A 22,616-nucleotide genomic window follows, 5' to 3' on the forward strand; every position below is an offset into this window, starting at 1 on the left:
GAATGCGATTTAGGTTGCTAAAAAACGATGTTTTTCATTGAGATTCGTTATATTTTATTTTAATTAAAAAACGGACAGATTTTTCCGATATACCTAATATAAAAACTAAAATATTATCAAATTAATATTATGACGAATCAAATAAAAGTAATAAGACATAAATGAATAAAATTTGGACATATTAAGATTTCATTTTTTGTTTAGTAAAGATTATAAACAAATAGTCGAAAGATTTATTACGCAGATTGAATAATAAGTATTTTTACTTTTTTTTTTTTTGGAATCTTTTTAAACGAATCCATCGGTAGCTAAAAATGTAATAAAAGAAATAAAATTCTACAACGTGGTAGTTAGTCAGACGTTTAATAATACATGCATTTTCCTTTCACCCTCCTATCAAATCCCCTCTTTCTTTCCTTTCTACCCCTTTTACTCGTAACTACGGTACTCTGTTCTCATCGTTACTGTTGCTGACCAGTCGTGATAATCCTATTTTCCATCTACAAACGAGTATTAAAGTGGATTCACGCGAAAGCGACAGGAAAAAACGAAATCTCAATCGTCAGATTGTATGATTCAATTTTTTCTTTCTTTCTCTGTTCTATCATTTCTTGTTTTTTAATCTTTTGAAATCAAACGACGCCGTTATTGTTTTACAGATTAATAAAGATATTAAATAAATATCTGCAAATGTGAATGATGGAAGGGAAAGAAAATATAAAAATATAAGTATAATATTAAAATATATGAAGTAAAAATCAATAATTATCGCTATCTGAAATAACTTTATATTTAATGATTATAAAGATAACAATTTAACAGATTTTCTTTTAATTAATATAAAAACTACTAATTTCGTAAAATTAATTTATTACAAAGTATCCTTGGAGTTAGCAGTTAGATAGCAAACAAATGATGTAATAAGATAAAATAGTTTGTTTTCATTATGCGTATAATATATAAGATCGGTTCGTATTTGCAACCATAAACATTACCATACAATCATCGTTATAAACTAGTAAAATGAATGTTGTGAAACTGGTCTTGTTCGTGTCCTCTCTCTCTCTCATTCTTCGTTTCACGATAATTTAATTTTTAATATTGCATATACATCTGTTAGAGTCACGTCGTTCACAATTTCGGTAAATTTGCACTCGTATTCGAGATCGTGCGATAACCACGTACCATACGCACCACGTATTTCATCCCTCGTTTGCTCCCCTCTCCCTTCTTTTTTTTTGTTCATTCGTCTAATCGATACTTCTCCGACAAGAAAAAGAGAGAGAGAGAGAGAGAGGGTGAGAGAGGGAATTATTTTCTCGATTAAATGGATAAACTTCGAGTAGGTTTACGATCGAGAATGAACTTCGTTTCTCGGTTAGTCTGTTTCTTTTTTTAATTGCATAAAATGAATTTGAAAATTAGCACAGACAACGTAAACAAAACTCTCTCGAAGTCTAACGCGGAATTGGGAATCTAACGGAGAATTCGTTTCGACTTTCCTTAATGAATAAACTACTTTCGATGGATAAACTTTTGAATAACACTTAACGATTTCGAGTAGATGGAGGACTTCGTCGAGAACACTTTGATGTAGAAGATAAATAAAATGTAAAAAGTAGAGGAATACAGATTGGAAAAAAGAAAAAAAAAAACTTAATAAAATCGTTCCTCTTTAATCTTTTTAAAAATAAAATAAACAAAAAATAATATTTGCAAAATATATAAAAGTATAGTCCAACGAGACAAATTTGAAAAGATTTTAAATTGTTTTTAACCGAATCCCCATTTCCACTTCATTTTTCGATCCGATTGTGTTATGTTTCTAGTGCAATACGTATTCAGCGAAATCGGTTATTATCCGCTTTCCCAACGAAATAAAATGCATACTCGGCACGCATTTAACTAAAAATGAAATCCTCTTAATTATAAAAACATATCTAAAAACCTCGAATTTATATGTTTCCCCATTTAAATACGAGGAAAGGGAAACGAGTGGAACGAGAAACGTGGAATTGTAAAAATTAATTTTGAAGATAATCGGACAAATATTGAAAATTACAAAGCGTTGGTTTAATAAAGAATTCGATCGAATGGTTCCCTCCCTCTTCTCTCTCAAAAATATTATCTTTATCAAACATTAACGAAGCTACGTGCCCAAAAAAATATATTCATACCTCGTTATACTCAATACGGTAAGAATTATAATCTAATTATCTTAATTACGCTTTAGGTACGACACCTAATGATTTGATACAAAAGTAAGAAAAAGAAAAAGAAAAAGATAAAGAAAACGAATAAAGAAAAAAAGAGAAAAGAAAAAGAAGTAAAAAAATAATCAGCCGAGAAAGTCTTGATTATAATTAGGCGAGTCAGACACACGCGCGTGGTGCTTCGTTAATTAGAGCCGATCGACGTCGATGAAGAACCAAACGAGACCTTCTTCGATATAAGACTTGTAGTAGGAGACGAGAATAGAAGATAGATTATTGAAAAGAGTAAGAGGACATCTTTGAAGGAGGGTTTTAAGGCCCCAAGATCGTTAAGCCTGTAGCTACCGTCGTCGTTGTCGTTGTCGTTGTCGTTGTCTTCGAAGCCCCGGTGCCTAATTAATCCGCTTTTCAAACGTTTTAGAGAAAGGTTCATTCGCTTTGGTTGGGGCCTATCGCATCCCCGAGGCGACGCCAAATTATTAAAGGAGTCTCTCTCCTTCGACGAAATCGACCGAAGGAAATATCGAACGTCGAGACGATGTCACCAATACATTTTCCTAGAAGATTATTATATAAGTACTAAGCTTTCTTCTAAGGAAGTTTTATTTTTTTTTTAAATCATTTTTATTTATCAATAATACAAGTCTGCGATGAACTTCAATCGAATAGTCTCAGTTAGTTAGTTCTTTAATATTTAACATTGTTTTCTTTTTAAATATTTTTATAACAAAAAGATTATATCATATATCAGAGTTATTAAATAAATATTATAAAAGTAGAGAATATAGATTATTATAATTAAATTTACGAAACATATATTGATTAATTTAATTTAATCATTCTGAAATCATGTGTATTATTTAAATGTTAATACGATACCATGATAAGTTAATTTTTTAAATGACGATTACATCCTTTTTAGAGTAAAACTGTATTTATTACCCGTATCGAATTGATATAGAATTTTCGTACGAATAATCTCTTTTTTCTTGTGTATTCCATTTCTTTCTTTTTTTTTGTTTTCTATAAATAAGTCTTTCCATTTAATTTATATACATAATTATTTTATAGCTTCACACAAAATAACAAATTAGATTCATAATTAATTTACGATAATATCTTTACCTGCCGTAGGATATCGTTCTTCTCCTTCGGAAGCTGCGTCCAACATTACATAAAACATTTAATTAATAAAGTATATCATGAAAAATACATATAAAACGTATTTACGTGTCTACAAATTTCGACTCGGATAAATAAATAGTTGAAATTTGTATAATTAGAAAGAAGAAATCAGCTAAGATCAGCTTTATAGTCAATTTATGGTTCAACGAAGAAACGGAATTACGATCGCAAAGTGATTCAAGTTGGAAAGTTCTTACTGTTCGACTTTGCGTCGTCAGGCGTACACGTGTACATGTTTAACAAATAACGTCAAAGACTCGAGACAATTTATAGAGACTTTGAGGAGCCAACGAGAGTTCATTGTTATCGGAACGAACGTCAATTTTAATGAGACGTCAAATCATCCGATGAAAAATATTCTTCTTTTATTTAATGCGTGTATACGAAAGTATGGAGAAAATAAAACTAGAAAAAAGGATAACGAAGAGATAGTTGATAGACAGCAAAACGTAATATTAATTGATGATTACCTACCCCTGTTCAAATTTCAACCGACGATTTCATTAATCTCACCGAATTCGTGCACCCACCTTCCTCCCCGGTCGCCTAAATGATTATTTACAAATACGCGCGATCCGTCGTAGATACGATGAATTTATGTGCGACCGCTTTAATAAAGTAGCCGTTTAATTATCCAAGCGGATGCATCAACCAAGTTGGAAAATATATTCCTATTAGGCGGAATTATGGACAAAGCGTTTGTCAAAGCCGTACGTGCGGTGTGCATGAATTATTCGAGCTATTTCATTAAACGGATCCACCAATAATCTGTCATTGATACCAGACCAAGTTTCTACGTTGGAGGATAATACAGTTACACGTGTACAGAGAACTAACGAGCAATGTTAACGATGATGATTGTCGGTTCGAATCCGACTGAAAAAATTATAAATAATAATATTAATCATCTATATAAGGTTTTTTAGATGCAAATTCGATAAATTTCATTCGAGAACATTTTTTCAAATAATTTAACATATACAACGTCGTAATAATTAATCGAACGAGAATAGGGAAAACAGCACGTGATAAAATATGAATAGGTATTTTCTAAATAACTCTACAGCTTGATACCGTAATTAATCATTAAAAAGGAAAATAGAACGTGTATTCTAATAATGTTCGATCGATGTGACGTTGCAAAAATCTCGTGGCTTCTCCATAAATCAAGCATTGTTAACTCCTCATTAATTACTAAATTTCCTTAACTAACGAGCTCCTATCATAATGGAATACAATCATTTTTGTGTACTATCTGAAACTATCTTTTAGAATATACTTAGCTTTATTAAAAACAAATAAATCATTGAACATTTTCATTAACATCGTCGATCAGATAATAGAAAGAACAAAAAAATTGATAAGCATTATGAAATAAATAAGAAAATGTTTATTTCTAAAAAAAAAATTGCTTACAATGAATAATGCATTCATTTCATAATAATTTTTAATAAAGATAATAAAGGGATTGATACTTTTTTAAATTACAAAATAACAGAAAAAATTGAAAATAAAAATAAAGTACTTACGTTTAAGTTGAACGAAGGTTAGTTGATCGATAGCTCGCCTCAAAGGCTTATCGTCTAAAGTGAGATCGAGAAGAGGAAGACGAGCGATCTCTTGGACACCCTCAGCACCACCCCAAGAGCCTGCAGCATTGGCAGCTCTAACGGATAACATTCCACCTATCTGGAGAAAAGCTGCACTGTCTGTCTCCTTCAAAGCCTCAATACAAAATGTGAGAAGTGCCGTCGTTGCTTGAAGGTGAGTTGCACATCTCGTGACCTGATCCCTCAATGAACGAACCCTAGCTTCACGAGTTTGTCGCGCAGCTTCGATCAGTCGTGATTTTCTTGCTTGGAGAAGGCTCACCAAATTTGCAACACGATCTTCTACTTCTTCCTCCAGTGCTACGCATTCCTCCTAATAAATGTATTAATTTATTAGTCTTTTTCTTAAATTGATTTTAATCAATTTACGATATAATTTGATTACGCAAGAAATTGGCATGCCTACGTAGTTTGTATATCATTTTATGTATATTTGAAAAGTGAACGATCTCTCTATCATTAATGAAGATAAATTATAAATTGTAATAGCTATTAATAACGTATAATATTTCTATAATATTGGCTAATTAAATATTATTTCATAATCCCTATGGTATTTTCTCAATTACCGACTTGTATGGTAAAACGATTGGATCAGGCGAAAAATTAAAAGCTATATAGGAAATATTAACCATTACGTAATGTCAAAGTATTTTAATGAAGTATACTTTCATCGTCGCATAAAACATGAAAAAAAAATTTATTTTCGAATTTGTTTTGCTCGATATACTTATAATAGTATAAATTAATTCTCTTTGTTCTTTTTTCTATTTATATTCGCGATTGCTTACTAAAGAAAGACGATGAAACGATTTTACTCGCTTTAGAACGTTTATCCTTATCCGTAGGAATTGTAGGACGATTGAAAGCGGTATAAACTTATAAGGCGATTCTTCTAAAATACCGTAGGGACGGTGGAAAATCGAACGGGTGGCTGTGTTTACTCGATAAGAGAAAAGTACGCCGACTCCATTTGCGCAAACTAAATTTTCCGTTTTCCTCTTCCTTCTTCCCCACACTTCCTCCCAGTCTGCCTACCCTTCGAGCGACTCCGCAATCCGGATTCAAGTCGCTCGGTATTCTCAATTTTACTTTCCTCTTTTCTCCACGGTACCCAACTCTAATAAAATGCGAATCGATGCTTTGCGATAAAAATTATAACTTTTCTTTTTTAAGAGCTAATAATAAAAATCGATCTTTCATTCGCGCTATAATATTTAATGCAATCAATTTATTATTCGATTATAACGATTATGTATGAAATTGAATTATATATGAAACAATGACACCAAACATTGTTTTTGCCTTTTTTTTTTATTATAAAATAATCCAACTATATAACAAATTTACAAAAATTTCTTCACATTCGTTTATGAGAAATCAATGAAACAATAAATGATTCCTTGTCAATTATAAATGATAAGAGTTACAAGATCAACTAACTTTCTGAATAAGTTACAGATTTTCTTGTAGAAGACAGTAAGTTTTCTGATGTAGAAAGTTTGGATATAATAATAATAATAATAATTATTATTATTATAATAGTTAAAGAGTTTGCTGCCCTCTTATCTTCTAATGTCATCTTTTTTCCCCTTTCTTCAGATATAATATACTGTACGCCTATATAAATAAATGTAAGTATGTGTTTCTTTAGAGCATTCGTGTAAAATCTAAAAAGATATGGAAAGATATACTCACGTGTACTTTGTCCGTCATTCCTTTGAGCCTCTGAATGAATTCCGTCGTGGAACGAGCACGCTCCGATAACTGCTGCAAATTCTGCGATAGCTCCGTCTGAAACATCAACGAGAATAACGAAAAATGCGTTAATAAACGAGAACATGTTTCTTTTTATTTTTTATTTTTTATTTTCTATATTTTATTATTTATTACAAACAAAAAGGAACGAGATTTTTAACAGAACACAACGACAGACTGATTTTAAATACTTTACACGGTGGAACGATTTTATCGTGAAAAACACGTCACACGAGTGTGAAAAATTTCATGGCTTTATACGTACACACATACACACACATACATACATATATACGTATATATAAATGTATATGTATTCTACTCCAATATTCTGCTTAATGCTTTTCACGTTCGTTCCATTATACAGGCGCGACGTGCATATAATTATGTGATTCAAAGCGCATAGGAAGATTTCTAGCTTGGGTGAATAATTTCGACGTATGAATCTTTCGTGATCGTTATAACATTCTTATCGTCTGAATTAATGAGAAATTAATTTGCAAAAATATAAAAGATCATTAATATTATTCATAAAAATATTTACATATGATATAATATAAATATCATTTTAATATTATATATCTCTTTCTCTTTTTTTCTCTATAATGAATAACGTTAAAATCAAATTAACAAATTTTAAATTTGACAATTCGCATTCCCTGTATGATGGTATGATTTTGAAATAAATGAGATTTATATTTATATATAACAAATTCAATAAAATCAGAGCTTATATATCATATTAATTTCGCTAATGAAATTGAGTCAAACAAAACGGGACGACATCCGGAACTGAAAATACAGAAATTATTCGTGTTTTCCTCTCAATACATAATTCATCGAGACCATTATGAAGAATTAATTAAAGAAGACAATATTAATGGGTGAATATAAAAATTAAGAAAAAGGTCCTTGTGACATATCCGGACCAGAGTCACCTGCGTCTTATACGTGTAACGTTAAGAAATAAAATTAGCGCGTTCTTAAAGCGAAACTTTTAATGGCATATCTTCGCAAGCAAGTTGCTTTTTAAGTACGCTCAAAGGAAAATCTAATTGCATTGGCAAAGTATTTAATTCGTTTCAAGCGGTTGCCCTCTCGCTGACGGAGTATGCTTCTACTTATAAAACGACGTTAAATGATAGGAGTGAGAGTGAAAGAAAGAAAGAAAGAAAGCAACAAAAAATTAAGAAAAAGAAAAAAAAATAGTAAGCCGACTTGAAAATTTTCAATCTTATAGTTACTAAAAGGGAAAAGGAAAAGAAAATTACTTTAAGGTTACGCTAAACGAATAAAGCGGTTTTTTAACCGAACCATAAATTGGAATAGGATTTTTATTACAAATTTTTCATAGATCAATTCATAATTCTAGAGTCTCGGTAACAGTTCTTATTATGTCAAAAATATTTGTTCTCTTTTATTCGCATTATTTTCACTTCGTGCGATAACACACAACGAACGTGTGTCATAAATGAGACGAAGGTAAAGGGAGAGAAAGAAGAATCGATGAAAACGCTTTTGTTCCTCGAGACAAGCTTAAAACAAAGAAAGAACATTGTCCTTCGAAATAAGCTTAAACAAAGAATGAACGCTGTTACTCGATAAGTTCAAACTTTTCAAAACAAAGGCGAGCCAGTTTATCTATAAGGATACTTTATGAAAAATTAATAAAACGAGTGTTCTATATTCGTGAATATTCTGAGAAAATACGAGATTTTTCCTCAAGCCGTTCACGTATGCGTCACGTTCAATGCTTGCCCAGAATCGTCAATTTAAATTTCTCGATAGGATGGACACGTTACTTGATTTTCCCATCGTATATACTTTATACTCAGAACACGTATCGAAAAATCTGGGAAAGCCTCAAGATTTGTCTTTGTAGTAAAGAAACTCCTTCAAATCGGACGATTCTCGCGATTTATGAAAGCTCCGGAAGAGAACAATCAATCATACGATAGACAAAAAAGAAATCATTTATTAAGGAAAAATGTGCATTTGTAAATACGTTCTTTATAAAATAGAGTAGCATACTATAAGAATACAATATTGGATTAGCTAATAAGCAATGCTGACATTTACTTAACCTAAATTAGCTTTAATATATAATAATATAATAATATAATGAGAATTACTTAACCCAAATTTGCTTTAAAAATAATGTAACGATACTTCTTGAGCATTAAATTTTTCGTTAAATATTTTCTAAGAAATATTACAATCAAATGATAATAGAAATCAAAAACTAGAACAACTCCAAAAATATATTCATTCGTGTAAGATAATTTTACATAACATTTAGGAAAATGATTAGGTTGGTATAATGCTTTTTCAAAGCTGTTAACAAATAATCTGGCTAATTTTCGACGAGTTAAAATTTAGCGAATAAATAGTCACACCTGGCGAGTACCGATTTTCAAACTATGGGAGTCGTGCATTCATAAACGAACACATAGAAAGACACGATCACAGCACGTGCGAGCGTTCGCACGTGCGTGCGTCATTACGCACTTCCCCTCGTGCATATTGCATTATATAATTGTGATCGCACGGCTCAGTGAACGGAGCTCCAAAAGGGTATACTGATAAATCCATACAAAACGTTATCCTTTTGAAAACACTCCTGACCCGATGGTTATCGAATATGGTCGATAACTTATTATCTTTACTGATTATTACCAAATGTTATATTTAGAACAAAGGGCCACGTCATACCGTTAATTTAGAAGTAAAACGTATCTGTTAGTTATCATTTTATCAAATGCATTCGTTAATATCTTTCTCCCTCAAAAAAAAAACAGTAATTTGTAACTTTGCATGATATACCTATACTATATCATTCACCCTTATGCCAAAAGCATGGATTAACGTTTCAGGTAATTGTGAGAATTCACAACTGAATATGAAAAGTAATAAAATGTAATTACAGTGACATTAAATTGTTTTAAAAATACTTTTGCATATATCAACTTTAGAATCATAAGTTTTATTTTTTGGTTTTCATTTTAATATTTAAACTTTCAACAAAATATAACATCGAAATAAATAAAAATAAATTATTCCACCTTACGAAACACACACACACACACACACAAATATATATTTTTTATCAAATCATCTAATATATTTATTTAAATATTATACTAATTAAAAGAATTTAAAAATCGTACGAACTAATATCCTTTGGGCAATTTAGAAATAAGCTATAAATTCGTGTGACATTGTCGAGTTTGATTTTTTCACGTGTCTTCTCGCATTCAAGCACAAAGTAAAATATTAAATTAAAGTCCCATGGAAGGCCACGTATGTACTTACATTTGTGTGCGCGTATATGTGTTTATACGTATATATATATATATGCTACGTATGTGAACAAAAATATCATATAGCACGTACTACTTTTATGTCCGTTTGGATTCTGCGTTGCAACCTAACATGCTTCCCTCTTTCTCTTCTACTATTTCTCTCTGTTTCTATCTATCTATCTATCTTTATTTATCACTCTCTTTCTCGTTTTAAGCGAGCCCTCTTCGCTCGTCGACGGCTGACGAAATCTTATTAGCATGAAAAGAGCTCCTAGGGATTTCGAGTGAATGAAAAAGAATCATTTGAAAGTCCTTGCTGAATATAAGTCTCGATTGATTACCTTCTTTTTCTCCCCCTACTAGAATATCTTTAAAATTCTACTCTTTTCTATTATTTTGTACTATCAATGAAATATATAGTCATCCCCGAGATTGATCCAATCGATTATTCAATTTATTTATTTGCTAAATCCATTAATTCCAAGAAACAAACGATAGAGAAAATTCATAAAATAATATAGAATAAACTGTCGTATCATTTATTATTGAACAACCATAAACATTGTTCTCATTTAATGGTGTTAAGCCTAATTTTGAAAATAATTTATTTAGAATATTAAAAGCTAAATATTAATCGCGAGTACTTAGATAATAAAATTTAAACAAACTTTAGCCTGTGAGTGATTCATATACACTTATATATCTATCACGTAAAATGTGTTAATATAAACAAATTTTATATTTAATTTATTCTAATATTGTCATTCATGATACGAAATAAGAATTTAAAATAGAAAAAAAGAGATGAAGATTGAAATGATCGAATGTTCATTTAACGATATAAAAATTTGCCTAATAGAAAAATTAATTTCATCGACGAGATTTCCATCACCAATATGAGGTAAGATGTCGTTGATATTAAATCTAAGATTAATGACAGACCAATTTCAATTTATATCATAAAGTGGACACAGGTTCTATAAACTTGTTTCCAAAATAATATAAGAGTATAAGTATAATATATATATATATGTAACGGTAACTACAATACCAAAAGGGGAACTTTAACAATAAGTTAAACAATTGAACAAATTTATTTTTATGATTTCTTTTATAATTCAAAGAATGTTAATAAAAAAATAAATCGTAAGATCAATTTTTTCCATTTTTTGATTTATGGTTTTACAACTACTTTTATAATTAGTAGCATATATGTACTATACTATATATATTATATATATGTATATATAATATATATCCTATATACTATATATAGTATATATACATAGGTTCTGTACACACATAAAACGGAAACTTCGTGCTAGGCAGGCATTCGTGCTGGAGGGTAATTAAGTTACTCCTTTCGAGTTAACGCCGGCCCCTCTGCGCACCGTAATTTCCGCAGCTTTCCTCCTAAGTTTCTGAAGTCGAATCACGAGGCCGGTTAATAGAATGCCACGGAATTGTTCTCGACGCGGTGTGGCTCCTCCCCTCTTCCATTCCCTTTAAACGTACTGGCCATTGTTATTAATTACTCTGGTCGTTCTATCACATCGAAATGGTACTCTCTCGTAGAGACATTCTTGTTGCCTTGTTTCACGATCTGTAGTCCTCTATCTATTTCACTCTCCCTCACCCACCTCCCCCACTTTCTCATCTTCCTCTTCTCACTCTCTTTCTTTCTTTCTATTTCCATTTCTCTCTTTGTTCCTCTCCAACAACTTATTTCATTTCTTTCCTAGAAGAAGTCTCCTCTTAGGCGAAACGATCGATAAATTTTACGACCAACCGACCAAAGTAAAATAACACTCGTTAATTTAACTCAAGTTTCTTTTAAGACTCGCTAGCTCGTAAATTGGTCAAGAAAACTTTTTGTCAAATTGAACGTATAGCGCGGAAGAAATAAATATACATATACATATTTATATACGTGGTGGTATTTATTCGATACGTATTCGTTTTATTAACATTAAGCATAAATCTTTCAGGTAATATTTAGTTAACGAGTTTCCAATTATATCTAACTACTGTGAAATTGTGTAATAAAAATATAAGCTAAATTAAGTATCATGATCTGAAGAAATCTGACAAATTGTACTTTCTCTATGAAGTTAATAAGAGTAGTCGATGAATAATCGATAAGTTGCCGGTTATATTTCATGCCGATAATGATCGTAATGCTTTGAAAAAAGTTATCCATGCGATAATTCATGCAATGCGTTCTACCTCTTCGAAAGATTTGGAATTCGAAAGAGAGATAAAGAAAGAGAAAGAGAAAGAACTTGAAAACAAATCATACGTTACTGGTTTATTAGCTTCGCAGCAAAATTGTTCCTGACGTTGCTTCTTTCTTATCGAGTCATTCTCTTAATTCCATATTATTAATTACTTCGAGCACTGTAGCTTGGGGATTCGTGTATGCTAACGAAATTGGCGTTGATTTACGGCACATTTAACGGTAGTTTCATAGATCTAATATTACCAATTAATTACCATTTTAACTAATGATAAGAAAAAGAAGATATAAACAAAAGAATGCATATAAATGCACAGAAATGATTTTAGTATATAAGAATTCGTACAATGGTGGTAACTTGAGTGAAATAAAATAGCTATGATTAAAATTTGTTATTAAAAATAAAGAAATAAATATAGGAAAAACGGTGGTGATTTTTTGGATCACTTTTCGAAGAAACGAAAGATGCGAAAGTAAGAAAAATAAGAAGAAATTACAAAGAAAAGGGTTGAAAGTCAAGAGTTTGTCTTGCTTTTTACCCCCAATCTCTTAGGACAAGGGTAGAAAAGTTTTGATTTGTATTTTTTACCAGTCGAGTAGTTCAAACGACCATGAATAAACTCGATGGTTTCCTCTTCCTCTTCCACTTCCACTTCCTTACTCTCTCTCTCTCTCTCTCTCTCTTGGAAACTCCGACAAATACAGACTACGTAGCGATACAATTACAACAACGAAACACGCTCATTGTTACGTCCGTTAATTAAGCACAACGTACCGAATCGAATCCCCAAGCCAGTTGGTGGCTGGTGTAATTACGGAAGTCGAGAGCGCTTACAATTAGATCAATATGCTTACTGGCCTTTTCCTTGTCGATGAATCACAATAAGGATGGCTCCTCCTCGAAATGAGAAAGCCAAATAGAAAAGCTTGCATATAAAATTTTGAAGAAGGAAACCATTATATTCGTCCGATGCTTTTGAGAAAGCACGATGCCAATATAATATATATACAATGGTCTGGCCCCATACTATTGATCTTTTTTTGTGAACGAACGATCTTCAATAATATTCTATTATTCGTGATTGTATCTACCCCGTGCGAGGGACTCTACGAAAATCGAGAAAATAAACGACAAATCAAGATCTCTTTTCCTGTCTATCATTTTTTTTTTCTTTGCATTAATTTTCTTAAAATTAAACGCGTAATCATGCGTCGTCGTCAGTTTGAATCTCCGACGAGCAATTTGAAAGGAAATTTATACGCTGCGAGGACGAGTCAATTGTTTGAAAATTTTATAATTGTGAAAATTATATATCATTTTATAAAGTTGTTATGATAAAGGCCATCTTCTCTTTCTAGCATATAAATGTATATATTATATATTATATTATATATTCATAATTTTATGTCGTAAATAAATCAACCTTATAAAGCAACCGTCATGCCGTTTTATAAGGAAGATTTATTCATCCGTGTCCTAGCTACTTTCACAAGGGAAGGAGAGGGGGGGATTTAAAAAATGCGAAACTACGACCTCGTTATCTTCTACTTTCAGGTAATTATTCATTATTATTAAAGAGAAGAAGTCACCATGAAGGTCTAACCGTAGAATTCTCGTCCTTGAAATGTACTATTGCTCGGAGTAGGAAGAGAGAATATAACGATGCCAAGTATAATAATCGTCTTATTATGCGCTACGTTATATTATTTTTAATTCGACATTCACGATAACGATCGCCTTTCTCATAGATCCTCCCTTTGTTCCTTTTTTTATCTCTTAGTTGATTTGCACACACTATTCGTATACGTCACTTCCTTCTTAATGCTTAAGAGTTACGTTTGATGATTGACTTCGATTTTATTTGAAACAGTGCAAACTTCGATTACATTTTAATAAGTAGTATACATATCCATATATTATATGAATATGTAAATTGAAAACAATCATAAAAACAATTTCATGTATTTGTCATAACAGGTTTCAAAATGCAATGGTTTGAAATAAGAGAACGTGATCAGTAATTACTAATGCATGCAATTAATAAGAGGAGTACGAATAAATCAATACAAATATTGTTAATAGATAACAAAGAGTCATTAAAAAAAAATAATTATCTAGAGTCCTCTGCAAAATATCTGTTTGCTGTTCTGTCAACGAAAACAACTGATTAATTACATACAAAAAGAGTACTATAGAAAAACATAAATTTTATTCATCGCGTTTTCATTCCCTAACTAGTTTGTTTTTATCGAATTTAAATTTCAAATTAATGTTCTCTACAGTCTACACGATTAATAATCGAAAATTTATTTATTTCCTATATATGATCGTCGAATAAAATATTGCTAAGCCTTTTTTAAATGGTGAGTTAATTTACCAAAAACGTCATACTTAAAAGTAACAATCTTTGTGCTTTATGCGATTACTAAAGAATAAGGATCCCAAATATATATTTTTCAATAAAACGAAGTAAATGATACATCGAGTTTAAATTTACTCGAGCGAAGTTCAAAGTACCAGTATGAGTTAGATCTTTATTCTCAAAAAATTAAATGTTAGTAATAGATGAAATATTATGTATAATGTTTTATGATCATATTTTCTATAATTCGATGTTTTCTTATGTAAGTAAAAGTCGATGAAAAACTAATCGAATAGGTTCTGAACAATAACGAGTGAAGCTTTCCATACGATGAAATACGTAATTAGTCGTCCGAAAAATAAGTAACAAAAAGATAGAAAGACAATTAGAAAAAGAGATAAAGATAGATAGAAATTCATGAGACGTCGTAGGAAAAGTGCGAGAGACACGCAACGTAAGACCGTTCTCCTGGTCGTTGTTATCGTGAAGTCGCAACCCGTGCGATTCACCCTTCGTTCGTGCAGTGAGAGTAAAATCACCCTTTCCTTCTCTTTCTTTTTCTATCTCTTCGTCTCTTTCTTTCCTATTCTCTTCGTATTCGGCGTCTCCCGTTCAGCCCCTTTACGACGGCACACGCGAAGGGCGGTGGCTCGATGACTACGACCCTACGTAAATACGATGTCGTCTCAACCCTAGCTAGCAGCCCTTACAGTTGCATCGTCGTTGCATCGTTGTTGCATCGTCGTTACACTATACACTAACCGATGAATACACGCCGCAGACGATCTGCACGCTACGAGCACACGCATATCCTATGAGATAGATCTGTTTCTCTCAGAAACACGACAAGTTTCTTCCGATTTGTTCTTATCGATTATTTTTTTCCAGACGTATATGTGTTGTTATTATACAAACACAATAAATCATTCAAAAGGGATGGGAATGTGTGTACTTCAGTTTGTTATATTGTAAAATTATTTTTATTCATCGTTGTCGTATACAATATCACACGTACGTGCGTAGTATATTTGAAAGTAAACTATACAAAATAATTTTAAGCAAACGCGTGCATAAGAAAATAAAAATAATATATATATATAAAAAAACCTCTAATGAAATATGAATAAATAAATATACTTACACATACGTTCAAATTAGATTTATTATTATTAATAATTTGAATAATTAGCTAACTTAGGTGTGTACGGAAATTTCCAAGCTCTCTTTGTAAGTGAGAGTATTTAACAGTTTTAACGTGAAAATTCGACTAAACATCACCTTGGCATGTTTGCGGCACCCCTTTAAATCGTACACACTCTCGCTTAAAACCATTATGCTTTCCGGCGCATGAGAGAAAGAGAGAGAGAGAGAGAGAGAGATAGAAAGCTCGTTGCTTCTTGAATGGTTCCCCGCCTCCAGCTATATTCAAAGCAACGGCCATGTTGCAGATAAAGCAATATTTATGGTGCCTAATTTAAATTCAAGATTCACGTGAATTATCCTTAAGGAAGAAAAAGAGGTGGGTGGCGTTAGAGAAGATTACAAAAGGAGGTATTTAAGATTTAATCTAGACCTCGTTTCGAATTAGACAACAGCCCTCGTCTCTTTTAAAATTCGCTTTGAAAGGAACCGAGAAAATAAAATTTCAAGTTGTAAGAGAGATCATTTTGTTTCGTTCAATTTTTTATTAAATCTTTACAAGTTTTTCTTTCGTAATATGAAAAGTACTTTTTACATTAGTATTATTGCCTGTACCTTATAATAACATTATTTTCATGTAATTTCGAGAAATTCTCTAAATTGGTCATAATTCTGTGCTAACATATTTACTTATGTATAATAGTTTATTGCAATTTTCTTAGTTTGTTAGAGAATCAAATATCCCAAGTTGTTTACAATCTTTTTATGTAGTTTTGTGTACTGTATAATGACATTATTTCGCAAATTAAGTAAAAACATTTGAAATTGTTCAATTTTCTACATCCGAACGTGATTCGCTATGATTTACTTGGACCGTGACGAGAAATCAAACTTTGACATTAGATTTTCATCAAATATAAATCTCCTACAAACTTCGTCTTTTCTTATTAAAAAGAAAAGAAAAAGAAACTAAATTACAAGATAGTCATTATTTTAGTAAAATTCAACGTTTCTCTTTCTGTTAGATTCTCGCATAAAAGTGAGAAAAGTTTGCTGATCATGGTGTGCGACTATAAGACGAAAAGAAAAAAAAAATGAAGAAACGATAAGTTTTTCCCTCTCTTTCACTCTTTCCCTTTTTGTATTTTTTCCTTGAATCCATAGAATCGTCAGACATTTTGTCTCGTCTGCCGGCTTCAGCCTGTGAACAGACTTGTAAAGAATCATAAAGCATATCGCGTCGAGTGTAACATCGTTCTCTCTCTTTCTATATCATTCTCTTTCTATATCATTCTCTTTCTCTTTTCCATATTTCTACGAACCACATCGAAAACGTTGTTCTCCCTCGTTGCAACGAGTGCCGTCGTCGTCGGCACCCATTGCACCCTCTAGCTGTACGAACGAAAGAACCCTTCCAATTTTTACCTCGTGACCACCATTTTGTGTTGGTGAGAGATATCGTGATACTACTAGTTTTACGAGATGTGTGTGAAGACACATTTGGGTTTCTTTTAATCAACCACAAATGACGACGCTTCTTCTTTCCATTTTTCCTTTTAATAGAACCCACCGAGTTTCTTTCTGTTTATTTCTTACATTTTTCATATTTTTAAGCTGAAGAAGTGTAAAGATTTAATTTATAATATATATATGATATATAATTATTTTTTATGTTATATCTTATTCGTTATAATAGCTTTTTTTTATTGCTATTTCTAGGAGCGATTTATTGTTTTTACCGTTTATTGTTTTTACCGTTTATTGTTTTATTTGTTATGAAAAAATAATACAGAGAATCATACAAAAACTTGTTGAAAAGTGAGAAAGATTTTTGCACTTTATGTTATACCTATCGTACAGCATTATATCTTATAGAAAAATGTAAAATTATTTACCAAATAATGTATTAAAAACAATGACAATGATTCGAATCATACATTTTTTACTTGTAAGGAATCATACATTTTTTACTTGTAAGATAACGCACTGATTATGTATAGAATCAAGAAATAATTATTTTAAAAAATTATTTATAGTAAATAGTTAAAAATGATTAACAATCCAAATAGAAGAGGATCTGCTCTTTATAACGATGTACGTTGAAAATCTTTATAATTTTTAATCTCAGAGATGTTCTCATATATATAAATAAAAGGTGTTTACATTGACCCACTGACTTAATTTCATTAAAAGATACATTGACACGGTAACCTGCATAAGTGCTTGAAATTTATACAACCTGCATAGCTGATTCGACCTAAACAATTTTTTTGGTTACTATTACTACGAACATGTGTATAGACAAATTATGAATGACGATATTTTCGCACCGAAAAGCATTTTGTACATACATCAATGAATCTTTAAGTATGATTGTTTGGGAAATAAATACTTCTATAATATATCAGTAAAATGATTTTATTTATTTATCGTGTAAATCTGTAATATATTGTCCTCTTTATAATGCAGAAAAAACAAGGAATAATAAACTACTACTACAGTAAAATTGTTTTGCATTAATAATAAAACTATAAAAGTAATTATTGTTGTTATAAACGCATTATCTATCAGAAATGAACTAAGCGAAAAAATGTAAATGCCAATCGGTTGGAAATCCATTTTTAGTTGATCGGTCAAAAATCAAAATCAATGAAAAGTTTATTTTTAGGTTACCAATCAAGAAATGATGACAATGTAAAACTTATTAATTAGCTTCTGGTAATTTTAAATTTTTTATATATTTAAATTTTAAGTTTTTTTTTTTTTATAGTGTAACAACAGTTCAAATAATATTATTTTAAGAAGTCGTCTTTTACTTGGAACATATTTCTATTATATTACGCATGTACATATATTATTTTTAAATAAATATGAAATATAATAGGTAGGATGTATTTTTTACGTATATGACATACCGTTAGAAGCTGTTTAATAAAATAACACTTTATACAATATCTTTTTCAGATTTCTCTAGAGAGGTTGAAATCTGATCTTCCCATGTTGTTTCTCAATCAGGAGACATCTGTCCTACCTCACGCTCCTTGACCGGTTTCTCGGAAACAAAACGAAGACACCTGCGGTCTACTGTTTTTATAAGCAACTCGGTCTTAGACTTGTTCTCCTGCTTCCAGAACTCCGAGATAATCGATGTGGGTCAACGTCCCTCCCACTCGTTTTTCTTTCTTCCTTCATTCATACGATTCGTTGAGATACAGAAAAAGAAAAGGATATGAACGTCTCGTATTTCAGAGAGACGTGCATCTGGACCTTTAAATTTTTCTCAACGATAATACACGCACATAAATATACACATAAGCTGACATTACAATTTCACTTTAAAAAATTCAAATGCAGGCTCTCCCAAAAGTCGTTTTCATCGAAATAGAAGAATTAAACGAAAGAATCAAAGCAAAATGTATTTTGCTTTTTATTTTAAGTTATAAATTTTCCATTGCAGTAACTGTCGAAAACAAAATTTATAATTTTACAGTTCGGCAAAGCAACTCAAAGAACTCCCTGTATAAAGCGAACTAAAAAATTTCAAAACATTACAAAAGAAAAGTTCATACGATTAAAAATCTTTGATATTATTTCATTCAGTGTTAAATTGTATACTATACTGTAACAATATATATTATACTCCTAACACTATTTTAAATTTGCATATCAGAAAAAGAAATGCAAGGGCTCGAAAAGCTTTCGGTTGAAAAGAACTGCCGTTCGCATATGTACATAGAATATATACAACATATCAGGTGATATTTTTATCGTTGCATTCTGCGTTCTTTCGATTCTTCCATCTCTCTCTTTCCCTCAAGGGAATCGATAAATCTCGAATATCGGCGCGAGGGAGTATCAAGCATGGGTGATAGGTGGGAAGCATTGCATTTTCGACTTATAAATCCGACGAGCTTCGATGTTCGACGATGCTGTCGTAGAGACCCATCGTTCGAGAGTTACACATATCTTTTTTTTTCTCTCTCTCTCTCCCTTTCTCTATCTCTTTCTCTTCGGATATGGGCTTCGCTAAATCACGCCGTTTGTGCTCTCACACCTTCTTTCTCTCTCTCTCTCTCTCTCTCACTCTCTTTTTCAACGCACTATCTCCGTTCGATCACGAATACGAACCAAAAAACCGCACTCGATGAGCCGATGGGTACGAGTTGTGTTTTATGAAACGAATTTTGTTTGCTGGGCGAATGGACGAATACAAGCAAGAGAGAAAGAGAGAGAGAGAGAGAGAGAGAGAGAGAGAGAGAGAGAGAGAGAGTGAGAGAGACAGACAGAAAGAAAAGAAGAAAAAGAGATCTCGATTCGAGTCGACTCACGCAGAGCAGACAAACGTATCTGCAATTTTTATCAGCTTTTCGTTATTTACGTTCCCATATTTAGCCGCAACGTTCGATCGAAAGTTCGTAAAACATGAACACGCGAATATGTTGCTAGCTTTCACGTTACATATCTGTGTCTATGTAGATAAAACATACCTACATGTGTACATATTCGTGTGAAATGCTGTCTATCAATCATGATCAATTTTCGACTGTCGCAACAAAACTTATATGAAATTATTTCTGTAAATATAAAATATATATATATATGTATATATATCCTTTTAATCATGCTAAAAAGCACAAACTCTTTCCTACGATTCGTAATTACGCTTTGGAATATAACGTGGAAATTTATATCGTGGAAGCATACAGGATGTTAATTCGTGGATTCAAATTATCATAACGCGTAGGTAATTACCGAGTGGTCGCGTTTTAAAATACGAAAAGAAAAATTAGAAAAGAACAAAAATTGGAATACACACACACACACACACACACATAAACACCTATATATAATATTGTACGGTCATGCACAAATAATATACGGTGTACATACGTATTTCTTTACTGCATGTACAAAGTATATACCTAGATACACGTATACGTAAAAGAGAAAGAGAGATAGACGTATAGGTAGGAAGTCACTCAATTTACATATAATCCACTGCAAACGAGGGTGCCCTCTTACCTCCTCACGACTACGCATACAAATTAACTATACTGCCAAGGGTGTGGTTATTGCGAAGATGGTTTCTTCCCGAGGACTATCCGTTTTAGCCGTGATATCGTTCGCTCTTTCGACCCGAATAACGTCGAGTAGGAATACGATTTCCTTGAAGATAATCGTGATAATATGCTGAAACCACGTTTGAGCATTCCTATCTCTATCTCTATCTCCCTTTCTCTCTCTCTCTCTCTCTCTCTCTCTCTCTCTCTCTCTCTCGCTCTCTCTCTCTCTTTCGTATATTTGCTATTACGAGGATCCTCATCTGGCTGGAATGTCGTAGAAACGCTGCTCAATTAACACCTGGCAAATAGAATTCGCAAATAGGTTTCTATTAAACAGAGTGTTTGTGTGTGTGTGTGTGTGTGAGAGAGAGAGAGAGAGAGAAAGAGAGAAAGGAAGAGAATTGTCATGATCGATTTATGCTAAACCATAATTTTACGATCGTCCACACGTGACGCCTTTCGAAATGAAAGGAATTCTATTACGCGAGACTTATCCAAAACATAGAACATCCTTGATTTAACTCGTACGATTTAGCATGACTATTTCACATGAGAGAACATTTCCAATTGCATGTGTAGTTGATTACTTGTTACGTTCTCTAGTGATTGATGATAAACCCAGGACCGATTTGTTTTAATCGTTCTTGCGATACGAAGAGCTAATCTTTCGTTCCGCGTGAGAAATATGTACTTTGGCATGTTCGTTAAATGTGATAAATCACGTTGATATTAATTATCTGTTGTTCAGGGTTGATATTAATTATACCTTCGAACGACGAATAATTAATGAACATTTATATTGAAATAGATAAAGTTCTCGTGAAGATACTGTTGTTATTTATCCTAATTTCTGATCCATCGTACTTTGGAAAAATATGAAATATAAAGAAAGAAAAAGAAAAAGTGAATAAAAAATCTTCAGCAAACGACGTAGAATCGATTAGAACTTACTTTGGCATAGGAAAATTTGAGCATGGTTTCGAACTAGTTTTACAGTGTCCAACGTGAAATAGTTCGAAGGGTTCTCGAAGTTCATTAGAAACTCGCTTGATACTCCACTGGGGTGCTTTTGTAGTGGTCATAGCGAAAAGGACGAGCGGTACTTGTGTTAGACTTTTTTCTCTCTCTTTCTCTCTCTCTCTCTCTCTCTCTCTCTCTCTCTTTTTTATTTCCTTCTTCTTCTCTTCTTCTTTTCTTTCTCTATCACTTCCTCCTACACCTCGAACCTCGCCATTACGTTTCATGGCGCGTTAAGTGTGGCGAAGCGAACCATGGAAGAATTAGGCAAAGAAAAAAAGAAAAAAAAAGAAAAGAAAAGAAAAGAGAAGAGAAAAGGAAAATAAAGGAAAGAATATCACGAGGAGAAAGTGAAAAAGATAGAAAGATAGAAAGAAAGAAAAAGAAAGAAAGAAAGAAAGAAAAAGAAAGAAAGAAAGAAAGAAAATGAAAGCTTCGTGTAAAAAATCAAGCTGTTATAAAACCGACATGTAAATTAGTAGTAGGAAAAAATGCGGTTCGCCTGCGACGTGCTAGCACTGTTCCGCTAATTGCGAACACCTAATGAAATCCAGATTCGTTACGTGGACAATGTAAGCGAGACTTAATTCGCTTGCTGTTATACGCCTGGCGCCAATATTATAGTCAAGTCCGAGTCGTTTTTAATCTCGCTCTTAAAGAATTATTTTTATAAATTTATGCTAAACGTTATCCTACGTACGTATATATATATATATATATATATATATA

The 22,616-nt window shown here is 32.0% G+C and overlaps 1 protein-coding gene across 2 annotated transcripts in view; it reads right to left on the reverse strand.

Annotated features, from left to right (window-relative positions):
* The window catches only part of LOC106789301 (E3 ubiquitin-protein ligase TRIM9), a 95,066-nt gene that overhangs the window by 13,486 nt on the left and 58,964 nt on the right, over positions 1 to 22,616 (reverse strand). The window contains exons 3-5 of one of the 2 annotated variants that reach the window (XM_014753395.1): positions 6,707 to 6,802; positions 4,928 to 5,321; positions 3,339 to 3,371 (exon numbers count right to left, since the gene is read on the reverse strand). In XM_014753395.1, coding sequence (XP_014608881.1) covers positions 3,339 to 3,371; positions 4,928 to 5,321; positions 6,707 to 6,802 — 523 coding nt within the window. The remainder of the gene's footprint in view (positions 1 to 3,338; positions 3,372 to 4,927; positions 5,322 to 6,706; positions 6,803 to 22,616) is intronic. The other variant, XM_014753396.1, reaches the window with a different exon arrangement.

This window comes from Polistes canadensis, unplaced genomic scaffold, assembly GCF_001313835.1.
Source record: "Polistes canadensis isolate GaletaPanama2010 unplaced genomic scaffold, ASM131383v1 scaffold_176, whole genome shotgun sequence".
Classification (NCBI taxonomy): Eukaryota; Metazoa; Arthropoda; class Insecta; order Hymenoptera; family Vespidae; genus Polistes; species Polistes canadensis.